This window comes from Hyperoodon ampullatus (genome assembly GCF_949752795.1).
Source record: "Hyperoodon ampullatus genome assembly, chromosome: 11".
Lineage (NCBI taxonomy): Eukaryota > Metazoa > Chordata > Mammalia > Artiodactyla > Ziphiidae > Hyperoodon > Hyperoodon ampullatus.
In genome coordinates, this window is record NC_136924.1 from 79,340,090 (window position 1) to 79,363,123 (window position 23,034).

At 34.8% G+C, this 23,034-nt stretch overlaps 1 protein-coding gene across 1 annotated transcript in view; it reads right to left on the minus strand.

The window, feature by feature from the left end:
- CCDC91 (coiled-coil domain containing 91) overlaps positions 1 to 19,391 on the minus strand; it is a 312,709-nt gene extending 293,318 nt beyond the window's left edge. The window contains exons 1-3 of the mRNA XM_079714620.1: positions 19,269 to 19,391; positions 5,465 to 5,507; positions 3,329 to 3,407 (exon numbers count right to left, since the gene is read on the minus strand). Of these exons, the coding sequence (XP_079570746.1) occupies positions 3,329 to 3,407; positions 5,465 to 5,494 (109 nt within the window). The 5' untranslated portion in view covers positions 5,495 to 5,507; positions 19,269 to 19,391. The remainder of the gene's footprint in view (positions 1 to 3,328; positions 3,408 to 5,464; positions 5,508 to 19,268) is intronic.
- Between the last annotated feature and the right edge of the window lie 3,643 nt (positions 19,392 to 23,034).

Below are 23,034 nucleotides of genomic sequence, written 5' to 3' on the forward strand. Positions count from 1 at the left end.
TGATGCTAATATTACAGAAAAATGCACGTCCCAAGGTACCTCAATTCATTAACAGTATTGAAGGCTAAAAACAGACATTCTGAGAGACAAATTATCCCAGTTGCTATTATGAAATCATCCTCCAACTAACCACCAGCCCTAAAGCAGGATAATCACTAGGCACACTAAGCCACTACACTCCGTACTTAACACAATCGTTTATCCTAACCCCAAGAATGAACATTTCTATTCGCCCCAAAGCACTTTAAAAATTTAAACCAAATGTTTCTGAATAATCTTCTTGGATTTTATGCTGTGGTGAAATTTGGCTAATAGTCATCTCTTATATTTTTCATATAGATTACAGACAACTAGAGTATAGATAGAAAAACAGACAAAAGGAGAATACTAGTCTTCTTAAACTAGAAAGAATCTGCTTTAGATCTCTTAAAGAGTTCCTATCTTTTCTGGATTTAGTGCGGAAATGATTAAATTGTTACGCTAATCAGCTTGTGCACATCACTCTTATCTAAACAATTTCAAAATACCTGAATCAGAGGCAGAATCCAGCAGCCAGAGAAAGACAAACTATATTCAACAAAGGAGGAAGATTGCTTTCGCTGAGCAAACACCTAACATGCCATTAACTTCAGCTCTTGGCCAGATTTGTTTTCCTTTACTTCTGCAAGTCACTGAGGAAATCCAAAAAGAGTTCTTTCTTCAGGTCTGATTTTTTCAGTGAGGGAGAGACAATGTGTGTGTGTGTGTGTGTGTGTGTGTGTGTGTACACTAGAAGGGTTATTCTTTAATTCTAGTTCATTAGGCTTTGAGGACTTGACCTACAAATATACAGATATATAGAGATGTGACATATAATAATAAGTTGCTCACAATATACAATTCTTTAATACATTGCCACAATAACTATAAGAAAACAAACACTCCTCCTGCTTTCATGCAAAGTAAAGAAGTCCAATCTGGCTTCAACTTCTACTCTGATGAAACCATTTCCTTCAATGACATTTAGGACTGTCTGTGGGTTTTTCTCAGTCTCAAATCTCACTGACCTCCCTACAGCCTTTGACATCAGTGACCATGCCTTCTTTGAAATGTTCTACTCCTTATGTCTGTGTTGCACTAGCCCCTACTCTCCTTATCTCTCAAGTCTCTGGTCTCTTTTTCTTCCTCCTGTTCTCTAACTATAGACATCCAAATTCCTCTACTTAAAGCTATTCTCTCTACATGTTGTTTCCCCCAGTGATCTCCTACAACTTCAACTGTCATATCAATGGAAAAACTCCCAAACCGAGAACTCCGGCCCACCTTTCTCTGAACTCTAGGTACTTTAAATAGTCATGTCTAAGACAAATTCATTAAGGCCTCATACTGCCCCAAACCAACTCCTTTAAATTCTCTATTTCTGTTCATGGTAATACCATCCTTCCAGAACCGAGGCTCGTAACCTTAAAAATCAATTTTGACTCCTCCTTCACCCTCACAGCCAGTCAGTCAGATAGTCCTGCTGATGCTTTTTTCAAAAAATAGAGTTACTAAAAATAAACTGAGATAGAACCTGAAAGTATAAATTTCACTCCTAAACATAGTTATCTGTCTCAAACTCCAAAACTTTTTATAAATTGTCATTTCATCATCTGTATGACAGGAATAATGTAGCTGCCCTACCTACAATAAACAAAACATAATAGCACACAGAAAATCCTAAACCATCATATAAATATCACTATCTCAAGTCTTCCTATTTACTCCCATTGTCACCCTAGTCATTTATTCAGTTACTTATTCACTCATTCATTCATTCATTTGTTTTTCTTTATTCTTCCTACAAAATTTACTGAGGGCCAACTGTAAGCCAGGCACTGTGTTCAGCATTTAAGACATAACAACAGGAAAAACAGACATAGTACCTTACAAAACTTACAGTCTAACATGAAAGCCAGAAAATAGGTGCACATAGATGTGAGAAGGTTCTCTGGGAAGGCTTCCCAGAAAAAGAAACATTAAAGTAAGAAACGACACATAAAACAAACACGAGTTTATATGATAAGGGAGTGGAAGAGAGTGGCAGTGGGAAGCAAGGAGAGCAATTCTTGGCAAAGGAAACAACACATACAAAGCCTTCAAACAAGAATGAGCATCCTAATGGTGCCATCCTCTTTCCCACATCTACACCTTTATTCCAAGCATTTTTCTCCCTTCAGAATCTTTCCCCATTCCAATCTCTGCCTATAGAAATTATATGCATCCTTCAAAGCCCAGATCAATGATATATACGCAGCTTCAAGGACAGTACTTGACTCATACCATGAATGAAGTAACATTTGCTAAACGAATGGATGACGAAATCATCATTCTTCCCAAATCACAAATCTGCTTCATATTACAAATATGTATGTGTCTGCCCTTGAAGTAAAGGACATGTCCCCACAGTGTCTCATGCATAATAAGTGTTGGAAAAATATTTGTAGAATGAATAACTCTAATGATCTAAGATGAGGCAGAGCTGTTGAAGAATGGTATTTTCATCTTCGACTCCTGACTTTACAATGATTTGGCAGAACAAAAAGAAAATGCAAAGTATTATTTAGACAGAATTATATTAATACTAACATTAGGTCTTCCATAAAATACCTCGCAATAATGGAATTTATTTTTGTATTTAATTTCCTGAATGGCTTAATTCTTAATACTTTTGAATGATTTTCCTGTAGAAAAACTTCTAAATTTAAATACTGTTGGGGATGGCAAATCATTTTTATAATATTTTTTAGACTATTAAGAAGAAGGGGGCTTCCCTGGTGGCGCAGTGGTTGAGAGTCCGCCTGCCGATGCAGGGGACACGGGTTCGTGCCCCGGTCTGGGAAGATCCCACATGCCGCGGAGCGGCTAGGCCCGTGAGCCATGGCTGCTGGGCCTGCGCGTCCAGAGCCTGTGCTCCGCAACGGGAGAGGACACAGCAGTGAGAAGCCCACATAATGCAAAAAAAAAAAAAAAAAAAAAAAAAGAAGGAGTCTTTAATTAATGAAATGGACACTCTAAAAAATTCAGTTGGCACCTCACCTTACTAAAACAAAGACAAATTTGGAAATGTCAATTGTACTTTAATTTTATTTAATGTTCATGATATCTTTTTTGGAATCATGCCCCAAGCCACCATTGCAGAATTTGTTACTCAATCCATAATTTGTTATGGAAAAAACTATGTTAAATTTGGGTCATTCCATTTTTCAGATCAAAGAAGGCAAAGTGAAAAGGTAGGAAAGGGGCTTTCAAAAGAAAGGCAAAAATGTTGAATAAAAAAAAAATATTCCTAGTTACTCTACAGTAGTACCTGTAGGAAAAGCAGCCCAAGGAATGGCAGGAGATGTAGTTTGGGTTTCACCATTTCCACCATCAAAAATCTCTGCAGCCTATAAAACAAAGGCAAAATTATTTTAGAAAATCTGAAAAGTATAAATGCTATTTAAGCAATCAAGCCTCTCAATTCTGCAAATGTAATTCTCTGTAATACCCCACACATTTTCAAATTTCCTCTGAATAGTCAATTGCTTTTCAGTCTTCAGTGCTACCACGCCCCACTACTAGTGACTACCCCCAGTGTTTGTGCTCTATATCCTTGAGTAAAACTCTTCCTTCCTTTCTCAAATATACCTCCTGCCAATGAAATTTAATTTCATATATCCTTAATCACATTTTCGTTTGTGAACTTTATATCTAAGTATTCTAAACTAACTACCACAGCATTTACCTATGTAAATAAGAAAAATACACCATTTTTCTTCAAAAATCTAGAGACTAAATCTTTTTCATTAATTATCACAAGACCAAAAAGAGATCAACCTAAAGAAATAGGATTCATCCATATCCTTGAATAATCTACCAGCTGAACTTACTAGCATTCAACATTTAGAGAATTCCTAAAGCTGACATTTAAATTAAAGTCTCCTATTAAACAGTTTTAAAACTATGAGGCAGTCAATTACTGAATGTTGAGTTTGTGAGTAAGAGTGCAGAGTTTTCTCTCTCTTAAGTGTTCAGGTCACAGCAAAATTATCATTGAAAAAAAGAGCCAGAATTTCAATTTGGATTCTGCATTGAGTTGTCAGCCAAGAAGTCAATTGGGGCAATCTGCCACAGGAGCTAAGTGACGTGGAATACAGTAGCTACTCTCCACAAACTATGACAAATAAACATGGTTTATATACCCAAGGATAGAGACCTTCCATATTTCTATAACAGGATGCAGAAAGAAAGAACCCTAACAACCATAATTAAATTGGAATGGCTGGTTAACTTTGTACCTATATAATATTAAAAGGAATAGATCCGTTGAATGTATGTTGAAGTATAACTGTTACTCTAAGGTAAACTATCTACTCTTTTTTCTCTGATATAATAAATCAAGTAATATAATAAGATTCAGTAACATAAATAAGATTCAGTCACCCAACAAAACCCAAAATACTAAAGCAAATACAGGAAATATACAAATATGCTAAACAAAAAACAGTGTTAGATGAAATGAAGAAAACAGGTAAGTTCATATTCTAAATATCTCCATATTAACAGCTATTAAAGATCAAAAGAAGAGAAAATGATCCTAACCTAAACTCACACTATTCTTTCATGACATTCAGAGCACTGGATATATACTTAATATCTCATTTCTCCTATTAACGTCATTAATTACAGTCCCTATCTCTAACAATCTCCTTTTCACCAAGTTCCAAACTAGGTAAAGGTCTTTCTTAAAAAAAAAAAAAAAAAAAAGCAAAAATCACAGAGCTCACTTGATGGTAGTTCCAGGACTTGAGCTCAGGCATCCTGACTCCTAATCCAGAGATTTTCCTGCAAGACTATACTGGCTCCATAAAAATAACTGGGTTACAAAATATTTCAATAAAATGAACACACACTGAAAAGGATTAAGGAAAAGACAGTGCTTCTTCAGCTAACAATTTCCTTACAAAGCATCCAACTAAAACCTAAGAGAATAATCCAACAGTGCAAACATACTAATTAGCTCTATAAGCCACTAAAAGGCCGTGTACTTAATATACTAAATCAACTCATTACAGGTGTAAGCATGAAAATATGTGACAGATCTTCAATACTCATCCTTCATCTCACAAGTATTTCCTAACAGACATGTATCCCAGCAAAATCATCTGCAGACAATTTCTCAAACCTCTTCTTTACTGCTTTCACTAGTAGTACTTAACTACCTCAATTTAAACCATTCCTATGGTCATGACCAAGTGTTCAATAACAATAAATCAGTTTTAACTTTCAGAGGGAATATATTTTAATTTATCTTGATTACATTTTTTATTCCAGAGTTATATTCAAAATGATCAAGAAAGGATCATGAACACCAATGATAAATAATACATTTAGTATACTCTATTATAATCCCACAAAGTTAAAACAATTACATAAGCAAACTAAGGTAAATAACACAACATACCTCAAAACCACCAAAATCGTCATCATCCATTCTTTAAGTGCACCTGAAAAACAGAAGACATTGAAACAAGCCCACACACACAGTCATTTATGTCAAACACTTCTCTCACTTAAAGGTATATATGCATTTTGATTTGTTTTCTTTTGATTTATAAATTAAAACGATTTTATTTGGGTTAAAAAAATGTATTTTAACTATATGCATATGTATTTTTAACACAAAAAGACTGAGGTTTTTTGGCAAAATTAGCCATTCTGGCAAAATTAACAATTTCTGTGACTTTTTCAGCAACCATGTATTTTGCCATTTTATGTTGAGACGCCAGGAGTGGAAAAATATTCTTTTACATTTTAATTTGCTTTTCCCAAATTGGCACTAGGGCTCAATTCAATAATGCTTCCTGCTTTTTGCATCTATTCCTCAGTTGTCTGGCAACATCAGCACAAACTCCAGTTAAGAACAGGACTGTGGTGAATTTTTGGAAATCTGTCCCACACCACAAAGGTTCTTCCCTCGGTTTCATGGCCGAGGTTGATTTAGATTTTCAAAATTGATCAGCATTTTTGAGCTGTGGCCACAACTTCTGGAGCATTTTGATATGTGTATTTTTAGCTGAAACTGCTTTGCACTTTTGGAAAAATGTGGAGCAAGTTACTAGGCTGATCAAGATAAATCAAGTCATGTATTCATGGAGACCAGGAAAGAGAAAAACACAAGCGAATATCCAGAATACCTCTCTTCTTTACCCTTAAAGTATGTAAGAGAGACAAGCAGTGGGATAATACATGCTTTATTTTGTCCTAATGCACATCATAAAAATAAAAGGATAAAACCATGAGTGCCTGGGCTTTGGAAAAAAAAAAGAAAAAGAAAGAAAGAATAAGAAGGAGACGCTTTTATCTAACAAACAGTGAAAGAACTAAAAAACCTGGAAAGGTAAAATGAGTAATAGGTGATATATAGTAAAACAAAAAATAAATTCACAATAAATTGTGAAGTGATACTCTGTTCAATAACTGGTTTCCTTTTCTATCTTTCAAAAGTGAATATATTCAAATATTAATTATAGTTTTCTTGACCCAGTAATACTAAACGGACTTGATTACAGAAAAACAATCTTCTCCAACTTCTAAAAAAAGAGAAAAACAGCTAAGCAAATTAAATCATATGCTAAGCTCTAATTCTAAAGGTATTTTCTAAGGCATTTTGCTTTGAGTTATAAAACAGTAGTTATCTACAGCCATGCTTTGCCTTGTCACTAAAATTAATACTAATGCCTTCAAAAATAAAACTCAAAGATAGTCAAAGAAAAATAAACAGTAAAAAACAATCTCAAGGATTGCTTTGTTTTAATAGGCAAAGAAAATTTATTTTCACAGAAACTCAGTAGGTAATGACACTATAAGGAATATGTAGACAGAAACACATTATAAAAAGGGACTACATTAAATTAATCAGAATATAACTCCAGTATTGTCACCGTTATCCACAATTTAACAATCTGTTGAAAAATGTTTAAAAGATGTACTTCTCCAAAAATCAAAGCTAAGCAACTCATCCACATACACTTAAAAAATATAAACCAGACTTTCAGAAACTTTTGATGGTGGTTAGTTTGAAATGGAATTCACATTAATTCTGTGTTGCAAGCAAATAGAAATCTGTATGTGATTACATTTTTCATGAAGAAATTATGAAAGGAGAGTGATATGGATACTGAGAATTAACCAAGTCAAACTATAAACACCAAGTTTGTGTTTTCCACATGTGTCCCACGAATCTCAGGAGACAATTAAAAGATATTTTTAGCATCTACAAACACTGTACCCAAATAACATGGTTTCAAAATAATGGAATTTTAGAGTAATGCTTCTATGTGTTTTCGTAAGTCATATCCCAATAAGTTATTTGTAAGGTGCCAGAAAATTTGAAAACAAAAACAAATACCCATGCCTAACAATCATTTCAGCTTGTTTGCCTGTAGTAATGAACCAGATACCATCAGTTTCCTAAGTACTGATTTAGCTCTACAAAAGAACATATTAGTGACCACGGATGCTTTCCATACCCCAGCAACTATTACACATTAAAATGCAGATTAGTCTTCCTGTACTTTATTTTCAAAGAAATATTTATATATTTTAAAAGACAAATGTGTCCTGAGTTTCTTAAAATACAGTACTAGAGAAATAAACATTATTATTTTAAAGCAATAACCTTTCTCTGAATAATTTAGTTTCAAATTCTGAAATAGTTTCTGTTTCCTGCTGAACATTTTAAAGAGCAGGAGGAAGCAAAATTAACAACACTGATTTGTAAAAATCAATTTTACAAAATACAAAAACTAAAAATTAGTTTTTAAAAGGAAATATTACAAATGTGGGCTTCTTTATGGATTTAGCTAGTCCAATACATTGAGCACACTGTTTTGTCTACCGTGCATTTGTAAACCTTTTAGAAGACTTCTAGCATTTAACATTATCGCATTAAACTGCAAATATAATATAGCAATGCCAAATATATCTGTCATCTAAGTTATAGAATCATGAGCCTGGCCAAAAAATTGACAGATCATGCAGTTCATTCTTTTGTGTCATGGCAGGGGGTGAGACGTATACTTTGTTATGTTGAAAGATTTCATAATATCTAGGTTTAACAATTCTCAGGCTTCTTTACATCTGAATTTAATATCTTCTGTTGCACTATCATATTAATTCCCTCCTTAACTATCCTCAGTATTCAATATATTGCTGATATTTCATAAGAAAAACATATACACAACACTTAATGTAACATTTTTATTAAGCAACTCTATAGAAGAGATCCCTCAAGGTCCTCAAGGAGTTACAGCCTGGTGTGGAAGGGAGGGCAGTGTGCAAGAAAAGCATGCAAATATAACATGAAATATAAAAGGGTCTTAACGAAAGAAGAAAAAAAATCCAAGGGGGGAGAAAAAGATTTTCAGAAGGTGAAACGTCTAGTTGGAGCACCATGAAATGCTTCAGGTAAAAGGAGACATTTGAGATTTATTTCAAGAGACTTAGCAGAGAATTTTAAATGGCATATTAAGAACACCCATCTTATTCAAGTCTTTTCCCAAAATCTTTTCCTAAAAGATAGCAAGCAAAGATTTGACTGTTTGCTTTCACATAAACACAGGGTCAAAGAGTAGATAAAATGAAAAAACTGCAAAAAAAACTGAAAGCAAATACAAGGAAGATGAACCTTACACTACCAGTGGGGAAAATGAGAATCAATCACGTTTACATCACAGAAACCACAAAAGGCTCAAGAATGGTCAACACCGAAAGTTGGGTAAAGATGAGACTCAAAATAAGAGTCACAGTCAGATATATTCCAAGATCCCTTCCCAGAATCTGCACAACTGGGCAATTTACAATGCCTCATCACAGAAGAAAACTGAAGGTTTATTCCTTGGACAGGGTAAAACCAAGAATTTCTGGATTGGAAGACCAGAGACAGGTGACTAAGTCAAACTTTTATTAAATTTTGAGACACATTCCTCAGTTTTCTTTCACCACTCAGCAACCAAACTGCGACTTGCCAGGCTTCAACCTCTGAACAGCAAATTAGAAGATTCTTCTCTGGTGAATCTAATCAACCCATGAAAAAGAACCTCATCAGAAGTTCCACAAAGAAACAGCTCACTCAGGTAACACTACTTTGACAAACCCTACCCACACACACAGAATTTCCAATTTGCTCCTTATTTCAATAAGAGACAAAGTAAGTATAATGGTTAAAAGAAGGGACTATGGAGTCAGGCTATCTGGATTCAAATCCTAGCTCTGCCACTTACCTACTGTGTTACATTGTGCAAGTTATTTAACATTTTATGACTCAGTTTCCTCATCTGTCAGATAGGAATAATAACAATGGTAACCAATTCCTAAACTCATTATGAGGATTAAATAAGTTAAAATAGATGAAGCACTTAGAACAATGTCTGACACACTTTAATCATTATGTAAGTGTATGCTACTTTACTATTAGTATCTCACTCTTACATATGAGCAGACTGCCAAGGACAATCAAAGATATGAAGAAAGTATCTAATACGAAAAATAGAGACCAAAAAAATGGAATAAACAAAGACTACATAGGAGAGAAATTTAAAAAAAAAAAAAAAACTATAACTAATACCTTCAGAGAGTTGAGAAGAGAAGACAGGGCATTCATGAAATAAGAAAAAGAAGCTTTAATTTTTTTGGGGGGGTGTAAAACAAGACCAAGGTCTTGAAAATAAAAATGATTACAGAAATGAAAAACTTCAGGTTGGGTAATAGAGCTGAGAAAATCTCCTTTAAAATGAAGAGTAGAGGGGCTTCCCTGGTGGCGCAGTGGTTGAGAGTCTGCCTGCCGATGCAGGGGACACGGGTTCGTGCCCCGGTCTGGGAAGATCCCACATGCCACGGAGCGGCTGGGCCCGTGAGCCATGGCCGCTGAGCCTGCGCGTCCGGAGCCTGTGCTCCGCAACAGGAGAGGCCACAACAGTGAGAGGCCTGTGTATCGCAAAAAAAAAAAAAAAAAAAAAAAAAAAAAAAAAGAGTATAAAAGAAATGGAAAATCAGAGTAAAAATATAAGAAAATTACAAGATCCAGTCTAGAATATGTAATATTTAATTATTAGGAACTCTAGAAAGACACAACAGAGAAAACAAAAGATAAGAAATCATCAACAAAATAATAAAAGAAATTTTCTAAAACTAAAGTATACAATTTGCAGATTTAATGGTTCCTCAGGTATCTAAGAAAATAGAAGTAAAAACCCACACTATGGGCTTCCCTGGTGGCGCAGTGGTTGAGAGTCCGCCTGCCGATGCAGGGCACACGGGCTCGTGCCCCAGTCCGGGAAGATCCCACATGCCGCAGAGCGGCTGGGCCCATGAGCCATGGCCGCTGGGCCTGCGCGTCCGGAGCCTGTGCTCCGCAACGGGAGAGGCCACAACGGTGAGAGGCCCGCTTACCGCAAAACAAAAACAAAAACAAAACAAAACCAAAACCCACACTAAGTCACAGTAGAGAAAAAGAGAAGATCCTACGAGCTTCTAAAGAGATAAAATAGGTTTTATACAAAGGATAAAGAATATATGTAATGGCATTAGACTTAACAGAGCATCACTGGAAGGCAAAAAACAATGAAGCAATGCTTCTAAAATTGTGAGGGAAATTCTACAGCACAGAACTTTATAATCAGCCAAACCAACAAATAATCAAGTTGAGGGAGGCATAAGGCATATTCACACCAGCAAAGTCTAAAAAAAACAAAAACAAACAATTCCCAAACACTCTATGGAGTAAAGCAAGGGAATAAGACATGAGGAAGACATAGGATTAGGACAAAGGAAATCCAACTGAAGTGAAAGGCAAAGGGAATTCTCCCAGAAAAAATGAAGTGAGTTCCCAAGACATCTATGTAACAGGAAGAGAGAGCAACCAGTCTAAATTGGAGCAGAGTGGAAAGCTCCTGGGAAATGTATTCAAGGAAATGAAATTAATAGACTGTCTCTGTTTTACCATTAGAAGAGTAATATTAAACAACTGGGGGGGAATTTAGGCTTGAATTAGTGATTAGAAAAATAACCAAAAGAAAACAGTGAGAAAATAATGTGTTGGACAGGAAAAGTAAACATTATATACTCTATTTTCCAGCTGTGAATAGTACTGACATGGTCATAATAATGTAAACAATGAATAACGAACTGCACTAAAATTATAATATAACCATATTGGGAAGGTAAGAGAAAGAAGATGAAGGATGTGGTATGAGGCAGCGGGGCTGGTAAAAGACAGTTAAGGCCTCATCTTCCATAATGGAAAGACAATGGATATGAAATTTAAAAATCGAGAAGTAGCAATAATAAACATGTTATTTTGTGATTCACTGGTAAACACTAAAAGAATCAGCTATATATGCTGAACATCTTGCTTCTAGAAAGCAAGAAATGGAGAGGCTGGAAAAGAATAGAGGGCATTAGGAGATGGCTGTGGGTCGTAACAAGCCTTTTACAACTTTAAACTGTGGTCACACATAACTGAATTTTTTTAACGATAGCATATAAAACATCATGGCACAATGAATCAACTACCCATTATTTCCATCAAAATACTACTCTGAAAAAGAAAACTCAAGGTAAGTTTTTTTTTTTTCAGAACAAACTATAAAAGAAGGCTTAAATGTTTTAAATTAGCATTTAATCAGTGAATAAATGAAAATGTGTCATGTTAGTCTCCTTTATAATATGTTCCCATATTATAAGCATTTATACAAAATGTAAAAGTGTATCTTAGACACCAAAGTTGCTCAAAACAAAATGCAAAAAACACCAAATAGAGAAACAGACAATTTAGGTAACTGACTTCAGAAAATACAATCTCCAAAGATTATCCAGATTATTCAATCAGCCCGAAGTGCCTTACTAGTTAACACTGTCCATTCTGCATTTAAATCAATCTCTGTCCCATCTGGAAAACTACTGGCTAACCAACATCCTCATAATCACAATATTTTTCCATTTGAGACTATTTCATGCCATGTCTCCTAGAAGCAACAGACAGATGATTTTTTTTTCAGACAGTCCGAAGCAAATATAAATTGGTAAGAAGAAACACAGCAAAGGAAATACACATAAACACAGACAGACACACACATACCCTTAGTTAAGGTTAAAAATGAACAGCCATTAAGATTGAACTAAAAGGAAGAGTCTAATCATATAAAATCAGAATTTCAAGCTTATCTGTTCAAGGAAATTATTTGTTTACCTGAATTTCCCTAGCTCTTCCAAGGTAATGTAAGGACCATTTCTTAACCTTTTTTTTACTCCCTAGGACCTTGAACTATGTAGTTCCTAGCACATATTAGGAGCTCAAAAAATATTTTTGAATCAATGCTTTTGGAATAAATGACTCAATGAAAGCAAATGAGTTACTAATAGCTCCTCCGTAACTTCCCTCTTCCTCTTATTTCTCCAAGAAAAATACATTGGAGTTTGAGCACTAAAACAGCTCTACCTTTAAGGCATGAGCCTGAGAGTCTATATCTTAAAAGAAATTATAGTGCCACACTCCACTCTCTTATCCAATTATTATCGTGGCTAATGATAATTTTGAAACTTCCTATATGAAGCTGAATTGCAGAATTATTACCATACTATAAATAATACTGCCAATGGCAAAATACAATCACAAGTTAAAGAAAATAACTGAGATGTATATTCACTACCTGAAAAATATTCTACTCCTAAATGATGAGATAGGAAAACACCCCAACCAGAACTAACTCTAATAACTAAACATTTTCCTTTATGTAATTTTCATCTGTGCTATCAATTAAGTCTTTGTGTTTGCCAACCTTCATTCAGGAAATGTACATGTCCCAGCAGATGAGAAAAAAAAGCACTTAGATTGTCCAATTGCTTAATCTACTTTCCAACCTGGTTAATTCTTCCACCTCCTCCGACTCCTTAACAGCAATCTTTCCCTCAGCTGACGGTCTTCTGATCATATCTCACTCTCAATCTTAATGCTCTACCTAAATTTTCCAGAATTAACCACCTCATTGGGGCCAGTCATATATTCCCAACCAAATAATAAATATTTTCATATGGTTATCCTGCTGTCAATTCAAAATTCTCACTCTGTGAATTACACTCCTTCTATCTGGCAAAATCTCAACCCTCAATGAATCTTAAGGGGTACAAACCTCACCTCTTCTCACATTTTAAGAGGACAAAGGCCTTCTCTGGATAGAAGGAAACAAGACTAAAGAAATACTATAGTCCCTTTCTCTACCTTCTTTACTTCTAAGAAAAAAATAAGAAGAATGATGAGAGCAGGACATCCATATGTTCTCTACAGGTGAGGTTAATGTACAGAGGTCAGCATGCATGCACAGTACAAGTTCTTTGGGTTCCTCACTGGGAACTTTGTGCCCATAAACAATATAATCTTCCTCTGGTCCAGCTCCCATAAGAGAAGCTCACCAGAGAAAAACTTCATTTTCTTAACATGGAGACATGTTTTTTAGCTTACGGGTAAGTTTAATTCAGGAGAGAACTTGTAGGAGACCTCATTTCAGCCTCAGTCCATGCCACATTTACATTAAACTTTTAAGACTAGAGCCACTTTTCTGATTCCTATGACTCTTGGTTCTATGTCTCAATAGCTTCAGAATCTGGAGTGGTTACAAGGCAAGAGATAACAGCTCCCACAAAGAACCACCAACAATATCCAACTGCCTGTCTTCTGCTGAGAAGTATCAAAAGATTCACTATAAAATGCAGGTTTCCCATCTTCAACTGGGTCCACAGTGCAGCCTACCACACCCACTTTTTCTCTAATTGAGCCTCTTTCCCTCATTCTCCGAAGCTATTTCAAAGATTTTCCGCTCTCCTCAAACTTCCAACCTGCCTATTCCTTTCAGTAATCAAAGCACATGACCAAGCCTCCTGCTAAACAGAGAAAACAAAAGACATTTTAAGGGAAGGCCCTTAACTTTTTTCTACCACAACTATAGTTACCAGCAGCTATACCCAACTATTCCACTTCATTCTGCTCACAAGAAAAAAGGAATCCCTCCACCTACTTAGGGCTAATTCCCCATCTGTGCTCTGAGACCTGGCTCTCTCAACCATTCCCTCTCTTTATTAAATATTCAACTTTCCCCTTTTATTTGGCTCCTTCCTATTAACATTGAAACATGTTCCATGTCCTACATCTTTAAAAATGAAACAAAACAAAAACAAAAGCAAAACCATCCTCAACTACATTCTTCTCCAACCACAGCCCTCTCCTTTTCACAACTCAGCATCATAGATGCTCTATTCTTACAGCCCATGCCTGCAACCAATTACCTCCTTTTCACTAAATGCAAAAAGACACTTTCAATTCCTTGTCTTATTTGAACACTAACAGCATTTGACCAGGCTTTCCTTCTCAAAACACTCTCAATCCGTGGTTTGCAAAACAACCATACTTCTTCCCTCTTTCTTCCTATTTCTCTGACTGCTTCTTCCCAATCCCCCTTACAGGTTCTTCTTCTACCTACCCTTTAAATGTTAGTGTTCTAAATGCTCCAATCTAGCCCCTCTTTTTATCTCATTTCAAATAAACTCTCCAGATTACCTCATTCATTCCTTCAGATTCATTTACAAACAAGTTAAGGAATCTCTAGTTCAGATCCATCAACCCAACAGACAATCGACTAGCTTCTCTTTCATCTAACAGGTACTTCAAATTCAATACAATCAAAACTGAACTCAAGATCTCTTCCATCAACCTCAAATTAACTCTTCCTCTAGGATCCCTTCACCCAGTGATTGGTACTGCCATCTACAACACAGTTGACCAAGACAAAAACCTGGAGTCATCCTTGCGTCCTCCTTCTCTCACTCTACACATCCAATCAGTCACCAAATCCTATGTCCTAAATACTTCTAGAATGCATGTACTCAATCACCAATACTTTCATCCTAGTTAAGGCACCTTTATCTTTCATCTGGTTTATAGTATCAGCCTTCAAAATAGTTCTCTGCTTCCAGTTTGCTCCTTTCTATTCCATCCTCCACTCCACTACCCAAATGATTCTTCTAAAGACTCATCTATTTAAAATTTTCAATGGCTCTTCATCATTTTTTGGATGCAGTCAAAATTCTTAACATGAACTAACGAATCTGTGTAACCTAGCTGTTCCTACCATCCTCATCTGTAGCATATCCATATACCGCAATCATTATTATTACTGTATTATGAAATACTCTAAATATATTATTCTATGGCTAAAATAAACTTCTTTTCTTCTTCACAAAAGACTTTCTATTCTAAATCTGTTATTTTCGGTCAATAGTATTATCATTCTTTAATCTATCCAGAATGCAGAAACTACATGTTACCTTTTACACTTTACACTATAGCCAGGTTATGTCATTCAGTCCTGCATTAGTTTCCTTGCTCCTCTTTCCTTTCTCCTCTGGTGACCATCCCTGTGATTCAAATATCTATCACTATTTCTGGAAAATTATCAGAACTTACTTTCAGTCACTTTGCTCTTCAATCCGTTCATCACACTGGGTAATCCTTTCTAAAACAATTAAGTTTTAAACTCTAAAACTATCATCATATCAATCTCAACTCCAAATCTTTCAAAACAAGAATGACAAATCCACGCCTCTATGGAACACAAACTTTGGAGCCTCACCATGTAAGCAAAGCAAACATGAAGACAAAGTTGTGAACTGCACTGGCACTAATGATTAGAAGTAAAAATGTATCCTGTAAAAAAGCCTACAATTACATCACAATATTAAGGCAATATTATGAGGGTACTCTATACAACAAGCAATAGAGAAAAGTGTTAGTTAACAACACAGTAAAATCAGTGTTGACAACTTTATAAAGTACAGAAGATCACAAATGTAATTTTCTCTAATAAAGTATTTCATATCTTTCATAGTGTTATATGCTCATCTATTTTTTTTCTATTCATAGTGAAGCCTCATTTATCTGGACAGATATATCTGATAATCTCATCTAACTGGAACATGGTTGTTCTGATACAATAAGCATAACACTCTTAGGTAGATAACAGTGAAATTATAAACTCAGTGTCTCAGTGTTCAGATACTTTAACCACAGTCAGCTTTACACTCTTGATTAAGAATTTGTTTACTCTTCTACTAGACATAATTAGAGGCCCCAAGTGCCTCTCTGACCTCAACTATAACTCCCCCTGACTCACTTTGTTCTAGCTACATGTATACTCCCTATCAATCATACTCCTGCCTCAAGGCGTCTGGGTTTTTTTTTTAATTGTTTATTATTTCTTTTTTAATAAAATTAGGATATGAAAACCCACCACCAAGCGTAAAACTGAAGATCCTAACAAGAAATTACACATAACCCCTCCTTGGACCTCTCTGGACTCACAATCCTAAATTTATTTTTCATCATTCCTTTGCTTTCAAGTTAATGAAGTTCCATTTTATCTACACTACAAAAAAGCAGATTATTTTTATTTTAACTATTCTTTTTTTTTTTTTTTGTGGTACGCGGGCCTCTCACCGCTGCGGCCTCTCCCGCTGCGGAGCACAGGCTCCAGACGCACAGGCCCAGCGGCCACGGCTCACGGGCCCAGCCGCTCTGCAGCATGTGGGATCTTCCCGGACCGGGGCATGAACCCGTGCCCCCTGCATCGGCAGGCGGACTCTCAACCACTGCACCACCAGGGAAGCCCTTAACTATTCTTAAAGAGTATCCCATGACACAAATTTAGGAACTTAACTTTTTCACATAATATTATGTTGCTAATATTATTTTAGCTGCCATTCATTCTTTTGACTACTATAATATACCTCAGTTTATTCAGTCACTTTCCTGTCAATAGACAGTTGGGTGGCTTACAACATTGTTACTGAAAACAGAACTGCTACGAACATTCTCCAACACATCTACTTTTGTATATACACAGAATTTCTGTTGGGTGTACGTCTATTAGTAAAATCACTGGGTTTTAAGGTTTGTCTATGTTTAGCTTCACAAGATAATGAAAAACTATTTTCCAAAATGGTTGCTCGTGGGCCTCCCTGGTGGCGCAGTGGTTGAGAGTCCGCCTGCCGATGCAGGGGACACGGGTTCGTACCCCGGTCCGGGAAGATCCCACATGCCGTGAAGCAGCTGGGCCCGTGAGCCATGGCCGCTGAGCTTGTGTGTCCGGAGCCTGTGCTCCACAACAGGAGAGGCCACAACAGTGAGAGGCCCGCGTACCACAAAAAAAAAAAAAAATGGTTGCTCGAATTCTACTTGCAGAAGCAACATATAAAAGTATTGTGAATCCACATATTTTCCAACATTTGGTTTTAAATGGTATCTCACTGTGTACTTAATTTGATTTCCCCGATCATTAATGAAGTTGAAATCTCTTTATATGATTATTAATCACATATAGTTTCTCCTTTATCAAATACCTATTTATGTCTTTCACTATTTTTCTATGTTGTTTTTGCTTTTTGAGTTGTATGATTTTTTTATATTAATCAATGTCAGTTGTATATATTGTAAACATCTAGTTTATAATCTTTCCCTTTCTTTAAGGCAGCTTTTGATGAACAAAAATTCTTAATGTTAACTGAATCTATTATTACAATAACTAATCAGTTTATAGTCTTATCCTTTAAATCCTTTCCTATCCTTAGGTTTAAAAAGATATACACACCTGTATTTTCTACAAATAAAATTAAAATTTTATATTTAACATTTAAGTAGTTAACCCATCTGCAGTTTAATTTTTGTATATGGTAGAACCACAGATCCAATTTTTTTCTTTTTTTTGCCAATACAGATAATTTTTCCAATTATATTCCATGAATATAACTTCTTTCCTAACTAATCTGATATGCCATCTTTATCACATACCAAAATTCCATAAATATGTGGATCTATTTCTGGCTATTGAATTATTTCAGTAGAAATGAAATTTATGATATTGAACCATCCTATCCGTAAACATGTTATATAACTAAGATATACCATGGTTAATCTTTTTTTAATGCCTATTAATAAAATCTTACTAATTTCCCTAAAGAAGTCTTGCATATCTCCTGTTAGATTTATTCTTAGATACTGATATTCTATGATACATTAATGTCTTCTTTTATATTTTCTAGTTGTCTGTTGCTGTTGTATAATACAATTAAACTCTGTATATTTACCTTATATCCATTCATCTTTGCTAAACTCATATCTAATAATTTATCTACATCTTTTGAATTTATATGTAAATGGTCATATTATCTCCAGATAACAAGTTTTATTTCTTTCCAATTCTTATTCTCTAATTTCCTTTTCTTATCTTAAAGCACTGGTTATGTCCTCCAATAAAATGCTACGTAGAAGAGGTAATGTGGTGATTATACTTTTCAAAGACAGTATCAAAAATACCTCCTAACTCACATATTCTCCTAAGAATGAAACAATGATATTCCTTCCAGTGAGCTGTAAGGTCTCTGTCTTCTCCCTTTGAACCTATGTGTATCGTTATGACTTCCACAGCCAACACAGCACAGCAGAATTAACATGTGTGACTTCCTCAGTTAGGTAATAAAAATGCAACTTCTGTCTTGTGCCCTTGTATTGTTCAACTTGTAATCTAGCTACCACGTTATGAGAAAAGCCAAGCCAGCCCACTTGAAGAGACGACACAGAGAAGTCACGTGCACATTTTCCAACTGATTTCCTGAGTTACCAGCCAGCAACTGGAATCAAACCACCAGATATATGAAGATACTTCCAGGTGATTCCAGGCTCTAGCTATCAAGCCACTTCCAGTGTTTAAGTCATCCCACTGAGGCGTTAGAAAGGGTGGAGCAGTAACAAACCTTCCTATTCTGCAGTGTCCCAGTTCCTGACCCTCAGAATCCATAAGTATAATAAAATAGTTGTTTTATGCCCTTAAGTTTGGGATGATTTGTTATGTAGCAAGAAAAACAGGAGATTGGGTTATAACATCCATGCCTATACCATTCCTGTTTTTAAAGGGAATGTTTTTAATATTTCTCCATTTAAAAAGATGTTTGCTGATGACTGTTGGGTTTTTTTTAATAGTCCCAACAAGTTAAAGAATCTCCCTCTTTTCCTAATTTATTAAGCATCCTAACCATGAACTTACACTGATAATCAAATGTTTTTTTTCTACCTACTGACATTACCATATGATTTTTCTCTTTTAATCTATTAATGTCATCATTTACATTTATAGATCATGTAATAGTAAACCATCCTTGCATACCTGAAAAAAAGCCAACTTTGTGATGGCATTTTTCTTCTTTTACAATGTTGGTTTCAATCTGCTAATATCTTATTTGAGATTTCTACAGCTACATTCATGAGTGAAATACATCTGCAATTTTCATTTCTTGTCATGCCTTCATCTGGTTTAGATATCAGGGTTACGTACGGCTTTCAGAACTAGGTGGGGCAACATCCTCTTTTTCTATTAATTAAAAAGAGATTGCATCAGATTGGAATAACCTATTTCTTAAAATTTTCGTAGAAACTTGCTTAGCAAATCATCTGGACTTGTTGCTTTCTTTGTGGTAAGATTCAATTTCTTATAATTATAGAATGATTCAGACTTTTAATTTCTCCATTTTTTGTAAGTAATATTTTTCTAGAAATGTGTCTACTTCTAAGTTTTTAAAAAACAGTTGGCATAAAGTTGTTAACAGTATCATCATGGTTTTTTTTAATTACGGTAAAATAAATACAACATAAAATTAACTCTCTTAACCATGTTTAAGTGTACAGTTCAGCAGTATTAAGTAGATTCATATTGTTGTGAAATCATCATCATCCATCTTTTCATCTTGCAAAACTAAAACTCTGTACCCATTAAACAATAACTCTCCATTCTCATCTCCTTAGTCCTTGACAACCATCACTCTATTTTCTGTCTACATGATTTTGACTACACTAAGTGCCTCATGTAAGCGGAATAATACAGTAATTGTCTTTTTGTGACTGGCTTATTTCACATAGCATAATGTCCTCAATGCTCTTCCACGCTGTAGCATATATCAGAATTCCCTTCCTTTTTAAGACTGAATAATATTCCATTATAAGTAAATACCACATTTCGCTTATCCATTCATCTGTCAGTGGACACTTGGGTTGTTTTCATGTCTTAGCTATTGTGAAGAATACTGCTATGAACATGGGTGTACAAGTATCTTTTCAAGACCCTGCTTTTAATTATTTTGAATATATACCCTGAAGTGGAATTGTCAGACTATGCGGTAATTCTACTTTTAATTTCTGGAGGAACTGCCATACTGTTTTCCACAACAGCTGTATCATTTTGCATTCCCACCAACAGTGTACAAGGGTTCCAATTTCTCTACATCTTCATCAACACTTACTATTTTCTGGGGTTTTTTTTAATAGTAGCCAGCCTAATGGGTGTGAGGTGGTGTCTCATTACAACTGATTTTGCATTTCCTTAATGATTAATGATGTTGAGCATCTTTTCATGAGCTTATTGCATTCTGTACATCTTCTTTGGAGAAATGTCTATTCAAAACCTTTGCCCATTTTTTAATCTACTTGTTTGATTTTATTGTTGAGTTTTAGGAGCTCTCTATATATTCTGGATATTAATTCCTCATCAGATATATAGTTTGCAAATATTTTCTCCCATTCTGTGGAGAAACTAAATCTTTCAAACACTGCTAGTGGAAATGTAAAATGGCACTGCTACTCTGGAAAATAATTTGTCAGTTTCTTTAAAAGCTAAATATACACTTACCAAAAGATCTAGCAATTGTACTTCTGGGCATTTTTCCCAAAGAAATGAAAACTTATGTCCACACAAAAATCTGTACACAATTGTTCATAGCTTTGTTTTTAACAGTCAAAAAATGGAAACCACCAAAATGTCCTAAAATAAGAGAACGGTTAATCGAACTGTGCCACATCCATGCCACTGTAGTATTAGTCAGCATTAAAAAGAAAAGAACTACTGATACACGCAACAAGTTGGATGTATCTCAAGGGCATTATACTGAGTGAAAAAAAGCCAATCTCAAAAGGTCAAATACTGTATGATTCCATTTATATAACATTGTCGGAATGACAAAATTGTAAATATGGAGAACAAATTAGTGGTTGCTAGCGGTTGGGGATGGTGGCGAGGGAGGGAGCAGGGCTGACTATAAAAGGGTAGCACAAGGATATCTTACTGGTGACAGAATAGTTATGTGTTTTGATTTGATATTGGTTCTGTGGTAAAATGACAGAACTGTACACACACACACTGTACCAATATCAACTTCCTGGTTTTGATACTGTACTACAGTTACATGAAATATAACCATTCGGGAAACTGAATAAAAAGTAAGCAGGACTGCTCTGTACTGTCTTTGCAACTTTTTATGAATCTACAAACATTTCAAAATGAAAAGTTTTTTTTTAATCCACACATCTTAAAAAAGTTAAAGTATGTATTTTACTAAAATAAAATCTAAATGTGTCTCTTTTCAAATGTTTTGTCTTATACTGTATTCTTCTTTGAATTGGCTCACCGATTTATCACATAACTGCCTTAGGTTCATAATGCATTAATTTAGTACATTTTAGAAATACCAACACCACTGACTTGACAGAAGAGGTGTGCCCATTTTGAGGTATAAATAATATTTACCTCAGTCTTTTATAAACAGCAACAAAAATTATGAGACAAACAAAAAAGAAAGTCAAGAGACAAAGAGATCAACAAAATCAGGCCAGTAGACCAGGAGATGATCCAGATGACAGGAATTTAAAAAAAAAAAAAAAAAAGCAACTGTGATTAATATAAGAATACAGTGGAAAGGTAGAAAACATGCATACCGTGGCTATCAACAGATAGATGGAAACTATTAAAAAGAGTAAAATGGAAATGCTGGTAATGAAAAACACAGTATCAGAGAGGGAAATATCTTTTATGGGCTTATCATCATAATGCACAGAACAGAAAAAAAAAGCAGTGACCTTGAAAACAGATCAACAGAAATTATCCAAATTGAAACACATACAAACATATATTGAGAAAAAAGTATCCATCCTTGAACTGCAGGACGTATTAGAGGGCCTATCATATGTGTAATTAAAATTGCAAAAGAAAAGAGAAAACAGAGAGAAATTTAAAGAGATATTGGCTGAGAGTTTTTCAAAATTAATTAAAGACAACAAACACAAACCAAGAAAATTCAGAGAACCCACAACACATAAAGTGCACAAGTTCTCATAAAACCTAATGTGAGGTAAGATATATACAAACACAAAAAAGTAAAGCATACGAGAGATTTGGAAAGATTCCTCAAAATAGGATACAAAATTAAAAGCAAATTATCTTTCTCCTCTAATACGTAATAAACATCTCAGCTACTTATTCCTCATACATACTCTTCAAATCTGAAAAAAAGTTAAAGGTTTCAGTCATCAAATAACTGAATAACATACAATAGCTAAGCTATTAACAGAATTGGCTGTCTGAATCTATGCCAATACTATAACTTTAGAAGTATGAAAATATGCTAATTATTTCCAAATACTCAACATTTTCCTCCTAGTAAGAAATATGGTACATGAAACCAAAGATTTCTCATTAGTAAATCATGAAGAGATTGAAATTTTTAGCATATTGATAAAGATGCCCAGTTGAACTCCAAATTTAAACAGTCTACAAATGCCTAAAGCATACTTAAAAATTATTTTATCACTAAGAACACTTATTATAGGGCTAGATATTAATTTTTAATGAGTATTTCTTCTGAATTTTGCTTTGCAATATTTGAACTATACTTTTCTTGAGAATTTTGTCAAAACAAGATAAAAACAATTCACTATGATGCCCTACATACAGTTTTCATTTTATCCTATTCACTGCCAGTACTCAAATATATACATGTGTTTAAATTACACATGAAATTATAAATTTCTTTTTCATATATTACACCATTAATATAGTTCTAAGTCATTATTGGCTTTGTAACTGTACTCTTCATGACTGTATTATT